A 19007-nucleotide genomic window follows, 5' to 3' on the forward strand; every position below is an offset into this window, starting at 1 on the left:
ATGTCCAACCTCAACAATACGTTTCTCTCCCAGGCTGTGTTCATTGAACTCCATCAGTGTGTTTATGTTTCAGTAAGTTTCAGTAAGGTTCAGTAAGGTTCAGTAAGGTTCAGTAAGTAAGTTTCAGTAAGTTTCAGTAAGTTTCCCAAGCTGTTTTTCTACAAAAGCAGCTTATGGCAACTTTGCTAAACACTGGCTAGGAGTAATTTAATAATAAAGCACCAGATATATATATAGATAGATAGATATATAGATATACACACACACACACATATATATATACACACATATATATATACACACACACATATATATATACACACACACATATATAAATAAAAGTACATATACACATATTTATTTATTTATTTATTTGTATATATATTGCTTTATTCTTAAATATCTAGATATACACTATATATAATACAAATAATATAATCAATTAAATACATATTAAATACAATATATATTATATAGATAATATAGAAATAAAATATATAAATAAATATATATAAGAAATATATCTATTTCTGAAACATTCCTTAATATTTCTTAAATATATATTTCTATTTCTTAATCATTACCTATATATAGAGATATATATAGGCTATGTGTATGTATATAGATATATATACACACACATATATATACACATATACACACATACACACATATATACATATATATACACACGCACACACATATATATAGGTGATGCTTAGGAAAATTATGGTTAAGAAAAGCAACCCAGCAGTCAATTTAAACCATGAACACGAATCCCAGCGAGGCCGCAGCGCTCGCGGCGCAGGAGCAGCGCCCGGCCGGGCCCGCCCGCGCAGGCGCGGAGCCGCGGGGCCGTGGAGCTGCGGGGGCCGCGGAGCTGCGGAGCTGCGGGGGCCGCGGCCGCCGCCGGCCGGGGCTGAGGCGCCGCTGCCGCTCCGGCCCCGCTCCGCTGCGGCCCCATGAGGCGCTGGAGCGGCCATGGGCTCGCTGGGCAGCCGCGTGCTGCGGCGCAAGGCCGGGCTCCCGCGGGGCGAGGCGGCGGCCGCGGGCAGGGGCGGCAAGAGGAAGCGCGGCGGGGCCGAGGGAGCCGGGGACAGCGACAGCGACGGCGAGGCCGAGCGGGAGGAGCGGCTCCTGCACCTCCGCGGCCGCAGGTCTGAGCGGCGGGCCGGGCTGAGGGGGGCCGGGGGAGGCAGGGCCCGGCCCGGCCTCCCCTCGGTGCCCGCCGTGAGGAGCCGGGCTGAGCCTCATGGGGCTCCGGGGGCAGCGGTGCCGGTCGGGGGGACACGGCTGCCGGGCCGGGCCGGGCCGGGCCGGGCCAAGCCCCGAGCGCTCGGGACCGACTGTTGATGCTGTAACGGAGGATCTCAAGGGGTGTGTGTCTCACTGTTGTTTTGTTTTCACTAGGAAAAAGTTGAAAAGCACGTCGAAGTATATTTATCAGACGCTGTTTTTGAATGGGGAGAACAGTGATATCAAAATTTGCGCTCTGGGAGAGGAGTGGAACTTGCACAAGATTTATTTGTGTCAGGTAAGTGGCTCCTTTCTAACTCCCAGTAGGAACTGTGTTTTTAATGAAAGGATGTCTGAGAACTGTGAAGTATGACTGGAGATCTTCTTTTTTTTTTTTTTTTTTTGTTCTTCCACTTTATATTTAGGACTTTAACTGTTTTTGTAGATGTTAACATTTAACCAGCTCCTGTTAGCAACAAGAGTTCCTGTTGGGAAGCAGAGCTGTAGGATCATATTTGAAAAAGTTTTTGCTTCTCATACTGCTTAATTATTTTGTTTAATTTATTTTATTCCTAATCTTGGCGCATCATCTGTGAAAACAGTCCTGACAGTTGTCTTTCATGTCCTGAGAACATGTTCTTGTTTGCTGAACAAGTGGCTGAGAGACTCCTGTGATGTGAATGTTCTTGCTGGACATAGGAGGGATTCCAGGAGGGATTTGTGGTGCCCCAGCTCAGTTTTACTGTCCCCTGGACACTGTGCAGGGACCTGCAGGGAAATTGCTGCTGCTGGCTCTCTGCAGGTGTCAGGTGATTGTTACCTGCCTTCACAAAAGGATCCTTGCAGCATCCCTCCTGCTGCAGGAGGAGGGTTTCCTCAGGAGCTCTGAAAAGGAATAAACCCTGGTGCACAGCCCAAAAAGGATGCTGTTTCCACAACCATTTCCTGCTGGGCTTGTGTTGAGGTGGAGTCTGTGTGTCTGTGTTGTGGGGGTGCAGAGGTGCTGGTGGCTCCGCTGTCTGTGCTGTGTCACTCCTGCTGTGGGAGGAGCCCTGGCTGTGCCCTGAAACACCAAATTCTCTTGTGCCTGTGCCTTTCAGGGGGTCTGGACTCAGCAGGGTTGGTGTGAAGCCCTCAGGTGCTGTACCTGGACAGGAGGGCCCTTGTGTGTCAGCTGCAGGGGAGCAGGGCAGGGGTGTGACACGGGGGCACTGGGGGATGCTCCACACGTGGCTGCACTTTCTCTGGTGCAACAAGTGACAGGAAGAGCCAATTCTGGGGTTTTTTTGTGGCTGTTGCTGTGTCAGTGCCCAAATTCCAGAGCAGCTTCAGCAATTACTTGTGTGGTCCCAGCGAGGGGAGTGTTCCATTGCTTTCATGTCAGAAAAAAACTTTTATTTTTGGAGTGTGAGAACCTTTAAGGAGCATAAAAAGGCAGAGCAGTGACCCTGAGGGGCCGTGGGGTGTGTGACAGGAGCAGAGCTGGCAGGCACATCTCCCACTGCCACTGTGCACCCAGGGAGGGGGACAGGCAGCCTGGCTGGTGCAGGCTGGGCACAGCACTGCTGGTGTTTTCTGTCTCTGTGGCTCTGTGTTTGCTGCATCTGATATTGGTGATGCTGTTCCTGAGGCCTTAGCATGGATTGCTGACTGAACTTGGGTGTGCAATCCCTTCTGTGGGTGCAGCTCTTTAGAGGGTTTGAAAGTTGTGATGTTGTCTGTAGAGGCCTTGTAGCAGCAGTGGTTTTGGGACATGAGCCTTGGAGGGAGATGACCATTCTCCTCAGGCAGGTTCTGTTCCTGCATTGCACTTGTGTTACTGTAGGTAAAGTGGTGTTGGAGGTTAGGAATAACTCCATGTAAATGACTCTTAATGCCGTTGATGAATGACTCTTAGTGCCCCAAAGCAGACTCAGCCTGGCTGTTTCTGCTCCCCTGCTCTCCCCAGGCACAAGTTCCATGGAGGACATGGAACCTCAAGGTCCAGGAAGGACAGTCAGGTGCTGGTCACAGCAGCTCTGAGAAGTGGGGCATTTCTTTCTCATGATGCTGTTCCAAAAATGATAAATCCCTATGGAACTGGGGAGGTGATCTCTGTGGCAAAGCTGAGGCAGCCTCGTGAGGAAGACAAAGATGAGTGAGGCCCTGGGTTTGGTAGGAACATCAGAGTTAGGGATATGCCAGGGGTACAGAAATACTGACCTGATCAAATGAAATCAAAACTGGGGTTTGTTATTTTGCTGCCCTGAGCTGATATGCTGAGGGAAGAGGTCAGGGGATGCGGTGCTGTACAAATAGACTTTATTTTTTTGATCTCTCAGGTAAACTTCATTGATAGCATCTCATAATGGGCACATCTGCTGCTGGGAAGGAAAATCAGGAACCCTAGTAGAGCATTATCTTTCCCTTCCTTTGGATGGAAACCTCAAATTCTAGTTTTATGTGCTTTTCACTTAATAATAAAAGGTATATTGCCGTAAATGGTGTGTGTGTCTGTGTCCTTGGTATGAGGCTACAGCCTTGTACAGTAATTTGTATGTCTTGCATGCCTTTTTTTTTTTTCCCACCCCTAACTGGCATTCCCTAATGCCTGCAGGATTTGTTGTTTGCTAGTAACATTAAGCACCTAGTTTTTGCACTAATTCTGTCCCCACTGGTGACGTGGTTTGTGGGAAAAAGAGCTTGTGTAGCTTTTCTGGCCTTTTTCAAACTCTTTCCTTACTCTGGTTACACACACATAGCCCAAACTTTCCTGTAGGCATTTTGAGTGTCAGAAACAGCAGCTACAGTCAGCCCCTCGAGTCTGTCAGAATGTTTTAGCTTGTGAAAGCTCCCTTAATATATTTTGTTCTGCATAAAGGTAAATATTAACTGTGTTTGGTTCCACGTGCTGCTTTTGGCAGTTCTAAGTGGGATGCAATCTCTTAGCTGAGTTCTTTTTCTCTCTTCCTTCATACAGTCAGGCTACTTTTCCAGTATGTTCAGTGGCTCTTGGAAAGAATCCAGCATGAATGTCATAGAGCTGGAGATTCCTGACCAAAATATTGATGTAGAAGGTAAGTGGGAGCCTTTTATTTCAAGGGAGGGAGGGGTTAAGTTAAACCTGGTGATGTTCAGAGAAGGCTCATGAGGTCCAGCTTCTCTTTGTGCAGTTTTTCAGCTCTCAGGGGTGCTGAAGAGTTTGTTTAAATTATAGAATTTAATGTAATGGATTGGTTACCCCATGTTGTGTTTTCTGTGTGGTCAGTTGCTTTAGATGAGGAGCCAGCACTGAGACTTTAGAGAAGGTGTGCAGTGAGGAGCTTTAGTTGTGTTTGAGGACTCCTCATGCCCCGAGCTCTGTGCAGTGTTTAAGGATTCCTCATGCCCCATGCTCAGTGCAGTGTCTGGTTGTGTTTAAGGATTCCTCATGCCCTGTGCTCTGTGCAGTTTCTGGTTGTGTTTGAGGACTCCTCATGCCCTGTGCTCTGTGCAGTGTTTGGGGACTCCTCATGCCCCATGCTCTGTGCAGTGTCTGGTTGTGTTTGAGGACTCCTCATGCCCCGAGCTCTGTGCAGTGTTTGAGGACTCCTCATGCCCCATGCTCAGTGCAGTGTTTAAGGATTCCTCATGCCCCATGCTCTGTGCAGTGTCTGGCTGTGTTTAAGGATTCCTCATGCCCCAAGCTCTATGCAGTTTCTGGTTGTGTTTGAGGACTCCTCATGCCCCATGCTCAGTGCAGTGTTTGAGGACTCCTCATGCCCCATGCTCAGTGCAGTGTCTGGCTGTGTTTAAGGACTCCCCATGCCCTGTGCTCTGTGCAGAGTTTAAGGATTCCTCATGCCCTGAGCTCTGTGCAGTTTCTGGCTGTGTTTGAGGACTCCTCATGCCCCGTGCTCTCTGCAGTCTCTCTCTGACTCCTGTTCCCTCTGCAGCCCTGCAGGTGGCTTTTGGCTCTCTCTACAGAGACGATGTGCTGATCAACCCCAGCCGCGTGGTGGCCCTGCTGGCAGCAGCCTGCATGCTGCAGCTGGTAAGTCAGAAATGCCACAATGCCAATCCTTCTGGCTTTACCTGAAAGAAACGCAGCAGCTCAGGGTATCCTCACCCACGTGGCCTTTTTCACCCAGAGGAATGAATCAGAATGAATCAGCTTTTCAAGCTAGCTGGGGAAAAAGCCAAACATAAAGCAGTGGGTTTATTGAAAAATATTGTGACTAAGATTGAGGTGTGAGATTAAGTGATTTGTGAGTGATATCTAAAAGTAGATTAAGTAGGTTTTGGAGCTTGCTTGCTGTACCCTGGAGGCATTCAGAACTCTTTTCATTCACAGGAAATATTCTTAAGGAACATCTGTGTTTCTGAGGAATGATGATTTAAATGGTTTGAACAGTGTAGCACCAGTCACTGCAGCCTGTGGGACTTGGGGGATGGCTCAGGCATGAAAATCTGTATGAACAGCACAGTGTCTGACATTTCCTGTTGGGAAGTGAACACTCAGAATGTCTGTGTGTTTTTTCCTCCCTGCAGGATGGCTTAATCCAGCAATGTGGTGAAACGATGAAGGAAACCATCACTGCCCAAACTGTGTGTGGTTATTATAATTCTGCAGGGACATATGGGCTGGACTCCGTGAAGAAAAAGTAAGAATTGCTGTCTGCAAGCTGCTTTGGACATTGGCAATTAACTGTGAATTTACACAGTACTTACAAAATGACCAGGTTAATTGCTTTAATGTCTTTAGAATAGAGCCTTAGAACATCAAGGTTGGAAGAGACCTGTAAGATCATCCAGTCCAACCATGCACCCAGCACTACCACTGAAACCACTAAACCACATAATCCAGAGCCAGATTCCCACCTCCAGGGTGGAGGTGTGACTGTTCCAATGCCTGACCACCCAAACAGGCTAAAAAATAAATCAAGTACCTAATCTGAATGGATTGAGTCTGTCCAGATCTTTCTGCAGAACCCTTCTGCCCTGCAGCAGATCCACAATCCCACCCAGCTTAGTGTTGTCTGCAAATTTGCTGAGGGAGCAGCTGTTGCAGGAATGTTGACACAGAGAAGAAACAAGCAGAGGTCCTAACTCCTTGCTTTCCATGCAGGTGCCTTGAGTGGCTCTTGAACAATCTGATGACTCACCAGAGTGTTGGACTCTTCAAGGAACTCAGGTACTGGGGCTGCACTTCCCTTGCAGGGAGGAAGGACAGTCCCTGCCCAAGTCTGGAGCCCACTGCAGATCACTTTTTGGGCTTTTGCTGGTTACTTGTTCCCTACCTCCCCTTCTCCTTTTTATCTTTTCTGTCTCACTGACCTGCTGCAATTGATTTTTTTCCAGCATAAACCTCATGAAGCAGCTGATCAGCTCCTCCAACCTGTTTGTGCTGCAGGTGGAGATGGATGTGTACACTGCTCTCAAAAAGGTACTGGCCTGGGGCTCAGTGCAGTGGAACCTTTGTGGGATTGACTGGAAGTATTTAATGGAGCAGCAGAACTTCTATAGAAATTAGTGCACTAATTAGTGGAAATGTCTCCTGTTGGCATGCAGATTTCTTATGTGAGACTTCAGCTGACTCACTAGAATTTATTTGTTTTGCCCAGTGGATGTTCCTTCAGCTCGTGCCTTCTTGGAATGGGTCTTTCAAGCAGGTGTTGAGTGAAGCTGATGCCTGGTTTGCTGAGCGCAGGAGAGGTAGGAGGAGCTGGCCAGCCCTTGCTTTGGGGTTTGAACACGAGTCATTTCTCAATTTTAATGGCAAAAGCCATTTTGGAAATAACCCTAATAAAAATAAAATTAAAAAATAAATAAAAAGAAAATAAAAGCCATTAAACACCCATACAGCTTTTTCTAACCAATAAGTAAAAACTGCAGTATAAACAGGGTCTGGGAAAGCTTTAGGGAGGCAAACCACAGTGTGGGTGCTGTGTTGCAGAGTCTGGGGGCGACGCTGCCTTCCTGGAGTCGGCGCAGGGCAGCGCCTTCGTGCCCGTGTTTGCACACCTGAGGCTGCAGTACATCATCAGTGACCTGGCCTCGGCCAGGATCGTGGAGAGGGATGCCCTGCTGCCCTCAGGTGAGTGAGGGAGGGAGTGCTGGGCACAGCTGAGCACTCACATCCACTCCTGCCTTCAGTTTCTCCACCCCGGGAGAGACAGGGAGGAGCTGGGCGTGTTCCAGGAGGGACAGAGCTGGGAAGGGCCTGGAGCTTGAGTGTGGTGAAGGAGGTTCAGGGGGAACCTTCTCACTCTCTACAGCTCCTGACAGGAGGGGGCAGCCAGGGAGGTCAGGCTGTGCTCCCAGGGAACAGGGACAGGACAAAAAGAAATGGTCTCAGGGGAGGTTCAGGTTGGATATTGGGAAAATTCATTCTGTCATGGAAAGGGTTGTCCAGCTCTGGCACAGCTATCCAGGATAGGGTATGAAGTAACTATAATCCATCTCACTTCAGAGTGACACTGGTACAGGCTATAGGCAAAGTCATTATAAAAAATAACATTGGGTGAATGACTATTTAAATCCTTAATGGTGACACAGGAGAACAGTGGATTTGTATCCCTGTGAAGTGGCTTTATCAGCATGTCAATAGGATGCAAACTAAAAGTTTTCTGGAGCTACACTTGATTTCCTTCTCCTCCTGTCTGCTGTTAGCACTTGCAGTGTGATGGGCAGCCTTTTCAGAGTGCTCTTTGGTGGGTAAATGTTGTGTCTGGTCTCAAACCCTGAAGCCTTCACCCATGTCTGGCAGAGGAGGAATTGTTCTGAGATTATTGCATCTTTGAGGCTGATCTCCTTGTGCTCATTGGAAAAGAGTGACATTTGGGCACAGCTCACAGGTGGTGGCTCTGCAGGGAGGCAGTCCCTGAGCCACGAGGAGCACCGTGCTGGCTGGGTGGCACTGTGGTGACAGGGAGAGGGGACACAGGACAGCTGGGTGGCACTGTGGTGACAGGGAGAAGGGACACAGGACAGCTGGGTGGCACTGTGGTGACAGGGAAAAGAGGCACAGGACAGCTGGGTGGCACTGTGGTGACAGGGAGAGGGGACACAGGACAGCTGGGTGGCACTGTGGTGACAGGGAAAAGAGGCACAGGACAGCTGGGTGGCACTGTGGTGACAGGGAGAGGGGACACAGGCAGCTAGGTGGCACTTGGGTGGCAGGGAGAGGGGACACAGGGCATGTGGTGACAGGGAGAGGGGACACAGGACAGCTGGGTGGCACTGTGGTGCAGAGAAAGGGGACACAGGGAGGCAGGGAAAGGGGACACAGGGCAGCTGGGTGGCACTGTGGTGACAGGGAAAAGAGACACAGGCAGCTGGGTGGCACTGTGGTGCAGGGACAGGGGACACAGGGCACGTACTGCATGCAGGAGGATCTTTGTTCTGCAGGAGGATCTTTGTGCTGGGAGTGCTGTAGTTTGGTACTTGCCTGCCCCTGTAATCTCTTGGTGCCAGGGTGCAGCCACGAGCTGTGTTAAGATCAGAACTTTTGCTCTTCATTTACAAGGAGGTTGAGATAAATCCTGGGCTGCACTTTGGAGCAGGCTGTTGGCTGCCAGCATTCAGTGTTTGAGGGGATGCTCTGTACCTGAGAGGCTCAGACAGGGCCTTTGCTGGGTGGTTTGTGTTCTGCTGGAAGATTATTCCAGATGAAATTGTTCTCAGGGAGGTAGAGAAGCAAATCACAACAAGTAGTTGAAAGCAGTGCTGTGATTGTTTATTTATTTATTTTTATACTCTGTGTGTTTAGGTCCTGGAGGGGAGAACTGAAATTCTGTGTTAGGAGTTCACAGCAGTCTGATCTTTGTGCAGAAAAGGTGCAAGGGACAGGAATACATAATGTGTCTGTGTCAGCACAGTGTTTGTTGTTCTGTTTTATTGGTGGCTTCTGAACATTTCCTCAGCTGTGCTTTCCCTCTTCATAGATCAACATTCAGCTGAAATGTGAGATAGGAATAGATGCACAAATAGAGAAGATGCTCTCCCTCCTGATATTTCTTCCTTCCCTTCTAGCACATCCATTCTCTGTTCCTTGCCTGTGTAGGTTTCCTTAATTCATTTTTTATTTTCAGTTGTACTTTGGTTGATGCCCAGTTTGCTCCTATCACAGCCTGTACTTTCACTCTAGAGTCAGTGGGACAAAGGCTGGTTTTCAGTTTGCCATCCATGATCTGGCCTCTGCTCCCTTCTGTCACATTCACCAGCTTCCTGGATTGTTTTTGGTCACATTGGCTCTCCCTGTTCTCTCACCCAGCCCATTTCCCAGAGGTGGTTCTCATTTCTGACCTTGCCCCCTTGCCCCATTTGTTATCTTGACTAAGAACTTCTTACACCCTGTGATTTTGGGATCCCTTTTGTGTAACTGCCTGACAAACCACTGAGTTTTGTTCTGTTTTATCTCTTGGTTGCAACATTAAATTAACACAGCCAATAAAATCTTTGTGTGTTTTCCAAGGAAGACATGATTTATGTTTATTCTTAGCAGGGTACAACTTCTGTTTGTTTTACCATATTTGTGCTAAGTCACTGTTTCCTTTTATCCCTTGATTGTGTTTTCTCCTTCTTTGACTTACGTAGAACTCCCCTGGGCATTCAGAACCTTCTCCCCAGAGCTTGTTAAGAAGCTCCTAGGCTGAGCAGAGCTGTGTGTGCTGAGAAAACATGTGGAGTTGCATCACTTGTGGCAGCAGTGGGTGTTTGAGGAGGTGAACATAGTCTGGAGTGCCTGTTAGCTGTGGATGTTTATCCTTCCCCTGTGCTTGGGGCTGGGAGCTGCAGGACACAGGGAGTAGCAGGGGTGGGTTGCATAGTCCAGTTCATAAGTGTAACTTCATTATTTCTGTGTCATTTTATTTCTCTATTTAGAATGTATATGACCATCCTCATTCCCAGCTCCAAAGACAACACCAAGCTTTTTTTTTTTTAATTTTAGAATGGCTGTCCTCTGTTTACAAACAGCAGTGGTTTGCCATGCTCAGAGCAGAACAAGACAATGATATTGGGTAGGTATATTACAGGCTTTATTTCTCTCTTCAATTAGAAACCTTCCTCTCATAGAAATTCTGACGTGAATTATTTTGGAGTTGACATTAAAAGGAGGGGGGAAGCATTATCTCTGTGGAGCTCTCAGTTCCCCTGGGCTGCCTGGTCTCCCATCCCTCAGCCAGCAGAACTCTGGAAAACTGGTCTGGTGGGACCAGAGGGAAATCCTGGGTGGGGAACACGAGTTCTGTATTTTTCTACATGTGGTCACTAGCACTTCACCTGGAAATCTGTGTTGAGGCTGTGGAAGGGTGATTTCTGAGCCTTCATTTCAAGGATGCTTTGGTCAAACTGTTCCTCTTCCTTCTGCTTGCTCTTGGCCCTGCTGCAGTGAGCCAGGTCCTGGATTTAACACCAAAACTATGGCAAAATGTAGCTGGGGGAGTTGATCCTGCCTTTGTCTTCTCTGCTGGCTCCTGGCGTGCTTTGAGGTGAAAAAATGCCAAGTCAGGCAGCTGCAGAATGCCTGTTACCTCCCCAAAGGCAGCAGGCTGACTTGCTCCTTTGTCCTGTCACCCAGCGGGTGACACTGTGCACAGAGACGTGTTGGGTTGTAACAGGAGCTTCAAAAAAGCTCCAAACTCTGGGCTGAAGCATAGCCAAGATCTTCAGAACATTGTTCTCACAGGCAGCAGACCTTTAGGAAGTGGTGGGGCTAAGGTGCAGAATTGAGGCTCTCACATGCAGTTCCTGCAGGTGAATTTTGGGTGGCTGTGACCTGTTTCTGATCTGCTCTCCTGGGAAGGCTTTTGCAATCTGCTGTGGCTGTGGCTGAGAGCAGTGTCACCTCCTGGCTCATGGGAAACAGGCTTCATAGGGAAGTGAGTCCCCACAATTCTGAGATAAGATGCAGTATTTGCTAATTTTGATGTGTTTTGGTAGTTCAGTGCAGTGGGAGCATTTGAATTCTCAGCCACTGGATGCACATTCTTCTGGAAAAGGGAGTTCCCACAGAGCTGCAGTGAGGATGATGGGGGTCATCCAGCTTGGAAAAGAGCAGTTTTAACATTCAGCTACAGCTGAGGATTTCAACAGCGCTTGGAATGGGCAGAGTATTTTTCCACATTTTTCTTCCTTGTCTAGTTTTCTTTTTTGCAGTATGGGTTGATTATTTCTTTTAAGACAGTGAAAAGCAAAGGTCTCAGCCTCAGAAGGGCACACATGCAGCTGTTCCTTTGTGTTAGTGCAAATGTTTTGGCCTTTTGGCCAACGTGTAGCTGCAGGAAAAGAATTCAGGTTTTATAAGCCCATGGTTTATCCAGCCCTGCTGCTCTTCCTCTCACACCTACTGCCTGTGTCAGCACCAAACACATGTTTTCCCTCAGGGGTGAGGAGGCAGACTTAGGAATCAGAGCAAGACGTGAATCTGACTCCTCTGAGCTGAAGTAAGGCTCTATTTCCATATCCCACCTGGTGCAGGGTATAATTGCACCTGCTTCTAGCACTGCCAGCATGGAAATGGCACTGCTGGAAAATGTGTGATGTGGTTTGTCATGGTGGCTTTATAGAGAGGAGAAGAAAGTGCTTCCCTTCTGCTTTGAGTTTGCATTTAAAAGGGTTAAACATCTTATTCACTGTTCAGAATTGGAGAATTTTTTAGTGTTAGCAGTGGAGTTTGTGGCTTTGAACTGTAGCTGCTCGGGGTTTACTTGTGTTAAAGTGGATCACTTTTTTTTTTAATTAAACATGTGTTTCGTGGCAGAAGCCAGACACATCTTTCAAGTCTGGGGCTGGAATCACTTCTGCTCTTAGCAGTCTCTTTGGCAGTGTGTGAGAAGGAAGCAGAATGACTCCACTGTTCACTGTGTGGCAGCTGGTGGAAGTGGTTCAAGCTGAAGTTCTGCATTGTCTGAGGCTGCTCGAGGGATGGAGAGGGGAATGTTAATGTCAGTCTGAGCATTATGGACTAATGTTTGTGAAATTTGTCACTAATTAAACAGAAATAAATCCTTTATCACCATTACTGCATTTAGGTCAGCCACAGAACCAGTTCAGCTGGAAGATGTGGAAAAGCACACGGGAGGTTCCTGGGTGAATTTGTTGAAGTGTGATGAGTTGTATGCATAACCTGTTCTTTGAACACTTCACCTCCCAGGATTGGTTTTTACAGAAACAAGAGGGCTGAGTTTATAAAAGATTTAGCTGTGAGTTGCTGTGGAGTGGGAGCAGCAGGAGGAGAACAGAGGCTGCATCTCTTCTGGCTTGGAGGGCACTGCTGGCCCTTGTGGCTTTGCAGTTGAACCTGTGGGCATTGATGTCCCTGGGATTAATCAAGTTCACTGCCAGCCCTCAGCCTGGTGTAACTTGGACACTTCCCTGCAGTGGGTGTTGGGTTCATGCTGTCATGGAGTGTGAAGCAAAGTGAGTAACACTGCTGTGGAAAGTCAGGGCTGATCTCACCCGTGCTGCCTCTGCAAGCTGTTCTACGTGCTGGCTGAGAGGAGCTGACCTTGCTGTGGGGTGGCACAGCCCAGGGTCTGGGTCTCAGGAGCTCTGAGAGGCCCTGGCACTCCTTGAGCACTGAGGGGAAGTGGCTTTTTTTGTGAGCACTGAGGGGAAGTGGCTTTTTTTTCAGTCAAGTTGCATAACCAGCCCCTTGAGAAACCTCTCCCAGTGTCTCGTGGCTGCTGCTTCATAGCACTGCTGTTGTGCAGAGCCCTGCAGCTGTGCCCCAGCACTTGTCTCTGGTTGTGTCTAAGTCAGCCTGCTGTGTTTAAAAAACATTTGGGTTTTTACAAGGCTGGGAGAATGTAGTTCATTGCAATAGCTATTATTTTATTATCTGGAAAAGTTCTTTTGTAGAAGTCCTGCCTAACTGAGGTGTCACAGCCTGGTTTATATTGCAGCTTTGTAGTGCAGGTGGATGTTTATGGGACAGTTTGGGATGGAAGAGGCTCTGGGAGCTCATCCAGTCATGCCTCTGCTCAAAGAGGGTCAGTTGTGAGTCCCTTCCAGCTCAGGGTATTTCATCATTGTGTGGTCAGACAAGTTTACTCCAGTCCATTCATCTTCCCCACATTAAGGTATCACACAGAGCTGTTGAAGTCTCCTTAAACATGCTGGTTTGTGGTTTTTTTCAGCCCTCAAGAAATCAATAAGGAGGAACTGGAAGGAAACAGCATGAGGTGTGGTCGCAAACTGGCCAAGGATGGTGATGTAAGTGTGGCACGTGGCAAGCTGCAGGGCTGGCATGGCTGAGGCAAGTCAGGCATTTCCAAATCTTGTAGGTCCTCATTGTCAAACTGCATCCAAAAGATAACATGGAGAAAGATACCATTTTTTTGCTCCCCAGAGAGATGGAAGCCATGTCTCTGTAAGGAGCAAGGAGCTGGTGTTTCATTGTGTTCTTGTGCTGTGAGACTGGGAAAGCTGTTGGTCCAGGCAGTTAGATACAGCTCTGATCACTGGATTAGCTGGAGAAGGAAGTTCTGTAGATAAAAAGTGTAACATTCAGAGCCAGGGCCCCTCGGTGTCTTTAGGTAACAGGTCTTGTGAAATGAACCAAGACCATGAATTTTTCCCGTTGCAGTCACACAACCCAAGGCGTTCTCTGGGGCCTCACAGATCAGCCCCATTACCCAGTGCTGAGTATTTGATACCCATTGCTGTGCCGTGTGTTCTGCCTGTCTGGGAGGCAGCTGACACTCAGCTGCTGTCACACAGCCCCCTGCAGTGTCCAGTTGTCCCCAGGGAGTTCCCTGAACCCCCCAGCGCAGCTCAGACCCCGCGGAGCTGTCGTGGCCCTCCCGCTGCGTGTCACAGCCCATCCTCAGGCTGTGTGCCCCCTCTGTGTGTGTCCCCTGTGCGTGTCCCCTCTGTCCTGCAGTACTGCTGGCGCTGGACTGGCTTCAACTTTGGTCTGGACCTGCTGGTGACCTACACCAACCGCTACATCATCTTCAAGCGCAACACGCTGAACCAGCCGAGCAGCGGCTCCGTCAGCCTGCAGCCGCGCCGCAGCATCGCCTTCAGGTGCACCCAGCCTCCCTCCCTCCCTCCCTCCCTCCCTCCCTGCTGCCAGCCCTGCTGGTTTTGTCAAAAGTGTCACCCTGTCCTCCTGGGGAGGAGCTCCTCGTGCTGGAACTGGGGAGGCTGAAGCGGCCCGTGCTCACCCCCAGGTTGCGGCTGGCCTCGTTCGACTGCAGCGGGAAGGTGATTTGCAGCAGGACAACGGGGTACCAGATCCTCACCCTGGAGAAGGACCAGGTGTGTCTGTGGGCTTGGGTGCTGCACTTCAAGGCATGAAAAAAATGCTGAGAAGTCACCAGTGCTTTTGAAGGGGAGTTGCTGTTCCTGTTGTCGGTGCTTATGTGGAATCTCAGGCATTCCTGTTAGAGGCAGTGGGTAATTAAGCTAATTTGTGAAGTGGATCTAGAGGAGGGTAGTGTGGGTTTCATGAGTGTTGATAATATGGAATTAGTTCCCATATTAGTGAAATGAGTGCCTGTGGTGCTGCTGTCTGCTGCCAGTGCCATGTTCAGCTGCTCTTCAGCATCACCCTCTGTATAATCTGGCCATCAGACTCCTCATTTAGAGGCAAATTCAGAATGTGAAGACTCTCATAAACTGAGGAGTTAAAAGAATGTCTGCATGTTGTTTAAGGGTTAGATTTATTACTCTATTAAATGAAGAAAGCTCCAGAGAGGAGTGGAGTTTTCTTAGAGCAAGTGCCCTTTTCCACCCATTGCTGACAGCAGGATTTACTGAGGCATGTATGGGACTTGTTAATCAAGTTTCTCAAATGCCAGCCAGCAGTGATACAAAGGTGGTGAGAACATAGAAAACATTCCCTTGTCAGTGCCATCCTTACTGGAGGGTGAAGTTTCAGTTTTGAAGTTTCACTTATTTTGCATCCTCACGAGGTTGAAGTTTCAATTTTGCTTCCCCAAAACCAGTTCCTAGAGTGGAACCAAAAAATTCCTACCCACGAACTGAAGTTTGCTTTCTCTTGTGGAATGCCTGGTTGGTGAAATCTCCCACATCTGAAAATGGTCCCTTTCCCCTCAGCATGTTGGGGGGGAAATTGGCTCCAGCATTTCCTGTGGCTGTTCCCTGTGCTGCAGAGGGCTGGGAGCTGTGGGCACCCTGAGGATGTGCCAGTGTTACAAACCTGAGGTGAAGGGGAGCTGCCTTTGCTTTATTTTTCCATCCTGATGTAAAGTGAGTGAGTGCTGTGGCTTCTGCTCCCCCTCCCCACACGAATGTCCTGTGTGCTCCAGGAGCAGATCGTGATGAATTTGGACAGCAGACTCCTGACCTTCCCCCTCTACATCTGCTGCAACTTCCTCTACACATCCCCAGAGAAGAGGGCAGACAGCGAGGCACAGCTGGAACATCTGGAAGCCTGAGAGCTCCCTGGGGGCTGTGGCAGCAGCCCTGGCCTTAGTGCTCTCCTATGCAGCTCAGACATTAAGCAGGCCAAAACCAGTCGTCCTTTTTAATTTTTTTAAAATTTTATTTCTGTTCTGCATCGTCAGGCAGCAGCCATTCCGTGTTTGAGAAGTGTTGTTACACTTGGGCTTTTCTGGGTGAAAACTGAGCCAAATTGGAAATAGAGAATTTGTGTGGATGACAGCTTAGGAAATGACCTGAGCACACATTGTAGGTTGTGTGGGTTTTGTTAGTGTGGGTTTTGGTTGTATTATTTGTTGGGTTTTTAAATAACTGATCTGTAAATAACAGATCCATATTTTGCTTTTTTTCTGGTCCTTTTGTCTTAGGGCCAAACAATCTCTGTAAATGTGGCATCTCAGCTTTGGTTATTTAACTGCACAGCCTTTCCCACCTGATGGGTTTAAGCTTTTTTTGCATCTCACACACACACATTTCCTTCTTGGTCTTGTTCTAACGCTGCAGCCAATAATTCTCTGTCTTTTAGCAGGTTAATTTACTAATGAGGATATTCATCAATGAATTATTTTTCCATGTACAGCAAGTACTCCAATGTCCTCACCAGTACTTGCTGCTGTCAGCAGCAGCTCTCAGCTGGAGTTCTGCTGAGTGCTGACTCTACTCACACAAACCAAATACCAGTTTTTAAACATTTTCTGTGGCTTCTTTTAGCTGTTACCTTGGGAATACATCCCATGTTAGCTCAGGAACTTGTGACTTTCCAGTGCCTTTTGAGTTGTATGTGTAACACCAACTTCACATCAGTTCAGCAAGGTCACAGGATCCAAAGGCAGAGCTGGGAACAAGAGATTCCTCTCCACTTGCTGTGATGGATGAGTCGTGTCATGGTACACTCTCTTCAGTCTTTGTTGGGTTTTATGTTTGTCTCTTACAATTTTCAATTCTTACAGCAGGATTTTTTGATTCAAACTGGGAATTTTTCCCTCATTAGCCTATTTTTTTAATGTCAGAAAAATATAAAACCATTTGTACTTTATAACAAGGGTAAAAAATGTGTTGGGCGAGATAGAAAAACGTGGCAACGTGTCAGTAAATGATTTCAAGTGGAATATTTGTCCATGTGTGTCCTTTCCTGCTGGGAGCAGCTTTTTGTGCTGTGGATTCAGCACCTCACTGTGCTCTTGTTGTGTCACAGCAGAGAGCAGCAGCATTTTCAGCTGTTCAGCATCCAATTTACTTACAGAATTAACTGTATTTAGATACTTAACTCTGGTTTTAATTAGGAGTTAAGATTGATCCTGTGGAAAGCAGCAGGGGCAGCTGGTTAATGGCAGAGGGAGCAGCTACCTCAAATCCAGGTGGATTTTTTGCAGCACCTCAAAGTCTGAGCTGTGCAGGGCCTGACCCCCAGGGCTCCCCCCACACCCACCCAGGACGTGGAGCAGGAAACTCATCTTGGTTTTTATTTTCCAGGCAACAACCCCTTCCCTTGATCCCTGGCTGTCCCAGTGCCCTGCTGGCTGTGTGGCACTGCCAGTGCCAGGGGACAGCCCCTTCCCAGGGCCAGCATCAGGGATTTGGGATTGCTGGGGGGCACAGGGGCAGAGACACACGACACTGAGCCCAGCAGTGGCTGGTGGTTGTTTTTCTCTGGTTTATTGTCACTGAGGAGCAGCAGTGGTGGCCGAGGGGAGCTGAGCAGTACAACACCACACTCAGGAGAACGGTATGAAAAGTACAAAAATAAGGAGGCCTATATATAATATCATTGCAGTCAATTGCTAAAAATAAATATTGTAAACACGAGAGAACAACATCAGGTGAATCTACAGCACTGGTTTCTGCCAGCAGCCACACAGTCTTTGGCTTTAGCACTCCCCTGCCCACTCTGAGATGCATTTTCTTTGCTTCAGGCCAGAAAGATCTCACACTGGTCAGGGATGTCACAAGAGAAAAAAATTTTCCTTGAGAACAGGAATTGCCTCTTTTTGCCTTCAGTGCCCATTTTTGTGCCAGAGCAAGCAAATGATCAGCCCAAAGCATTTTCCTTGTCTGGAGGGGCCTGGGGTGAGGCTTTGTTGTTACCTTGTACCTCCCAGCCCTGCACGCTGCATTTTGCCAGTTTTGCACCTCTGCCATGCACTTGGACCTTTCACCCCCTTATCTCTCTGACAGCCAGATGGGTTTGGATTGCCTGATAAGGGAGAGCAGGCAGGGAGTTATCTCGGGTCAAACTGCACCTGAGCTGCTGCCAGGCCAGAGATCTGTGCCCCACTGATACCCTGGGGCCACTGAGCACGAGCTTCTCCCTGCCAGCCTTGGACTCCAGGAAGGGAAGAGGCAAATTCTGCTTGCAAGTCTCAGTAATTTGCTGATTGTGTTCATATAGATCTACATATATTTTAACAGCCCCATAAAATCCTGTCCAAAGTATCAAGGAAAGAGAGATTTGCCAGGGAGGGAAGGGCAGAGACTCTGCTCCCTGCATGGCCAGAGAACATTCCAGCACCCCAGGACAGCAAAGAAAATGCATCCAGATGGGAACAACCAAGCAAAACAAAACCATCCTAAACCCACAAAGCAGCACTTCTTGCTGCAGGGAAGACAAATCAGCCTGAGCAGTCTGTCTGTCTGTCCCCACAGATAATCATTTGATCTTCCCTTCATATCAGTAATTAGGATTTAATCTTCCCTTCTTCATTTTAAACACATTCACAGAACATCCCATGGCGACGTTTATGGCGTGAGGATCTGCTCCCAGCTGGGCTGGACACCCAAAACCTGCAGGGCTGGTCACCCTGGGGAGCCCAGGGAGCACAAAACCCCTCCAGGGGCTCCCCAAACCCTCCAGGGGCTCCCCAAACCCCTGGCCCTGCACCCACAGCTGTCCTGCAGCGCTCTGAACTGGGAACATCCCAGGCCCTGCTTGATTCTGAGTCTAACCAAAAGCTTTCCTGCATTAGGGGAGTCTTGGGGGGGGTCCCTCTGACCAAACCCAGCCAAAAATCCTCCACCACCACCCCCAAGGGTGATGGATCCTGCTCAGCCCTGTGGAGCTGCAGCCTCTCCTTCACCCCAGGCAGGTGAGGGGACTCTGGTGACCCTGCTCCCTGCCAGGTATCTCCAATTTCCCTCTCACCCTCTCATTTCCCTGCTGCTCAGCTCCCCATCCTTCCCCTTCTGCCCCCAGAACTGCTGTTGTGTAAAATTTCACTCACTGACAGATGAAAACGCTATGGATTTCAGAAGGGGCACAGCTGGCTAAGAGTAAAAACAGCCACTAATGCAACTCTGCACAGTGCAGCAGCTAAAAAGATTTCTGTTTTCATTTTTTCAGTAGGCAAAATGCTGGTTTTCTGAGGAAAAAAAAAAATCACACAAAACTGCTTGGTACCAGA

General features: G+C 48.3%; 1 protein-coding gene across 2 annotated transcripts; it reads left to right on the top strand.

Moving 5' to 3' along the window:
* Positions 1 to 860: 860 nt before the first annotated feature.
* GMCL1 (germ cell-less 1, spermatogenesis associated) lies at positions 861 to 16718 on the top strand. Of its 2 annotated transcripts, none has more exons than XM_064400269.1 (14): positions 861 to 1157; positions 1411 to 1534; positions 4196 to 4292; positions 5151 to 5248; positions 5746 to 5858; positions 6323 to 6388; positions 6556 to 6640; positions 6819 to 6909; positions 7151 to 7291; positions 10148 to 10217; positions 13338 to 13413; positions 14084 to 14229; positions 14376 to 14463; positions 15477 to 16718. In XM_064400269.1, exons 1-14 carry the CDS (start codon positions 982 to 984, stop codon positions 15603 to 15605), a joined length of 1500 nt encoding a protein of 499 aa, XP_064256339.1. In that variant the 5' UTR covers positions 861 to 981; the 3' UTR covers positions 15606 to 16718. The 2 variants fall into 2 exon arrangements, with proteins under 2 accessions (XP_064256339.1, XP_064256340.1); XM_064400270.1 differs by lacking the exon at positions 861 to 1157 and adding an exon at positions 3558 to 3702.
* The last annotated feature ends 2289 nt before the right edge of the window (positions 16719 to 19007 follow it).

This window comes from Passer domesticus, chromosome 28 (genome assembly GCF_036417665.1).
Source record: "Passer domesticus isolate bPasDom1 chromosome 28, bPasDom1.hap1, whole genome shotgun sequence".
NCBI lineage: Eukaryota > Metazoa > Chordata > Aves > Passeriformes > Passeridae > Passer > Passer domesticus.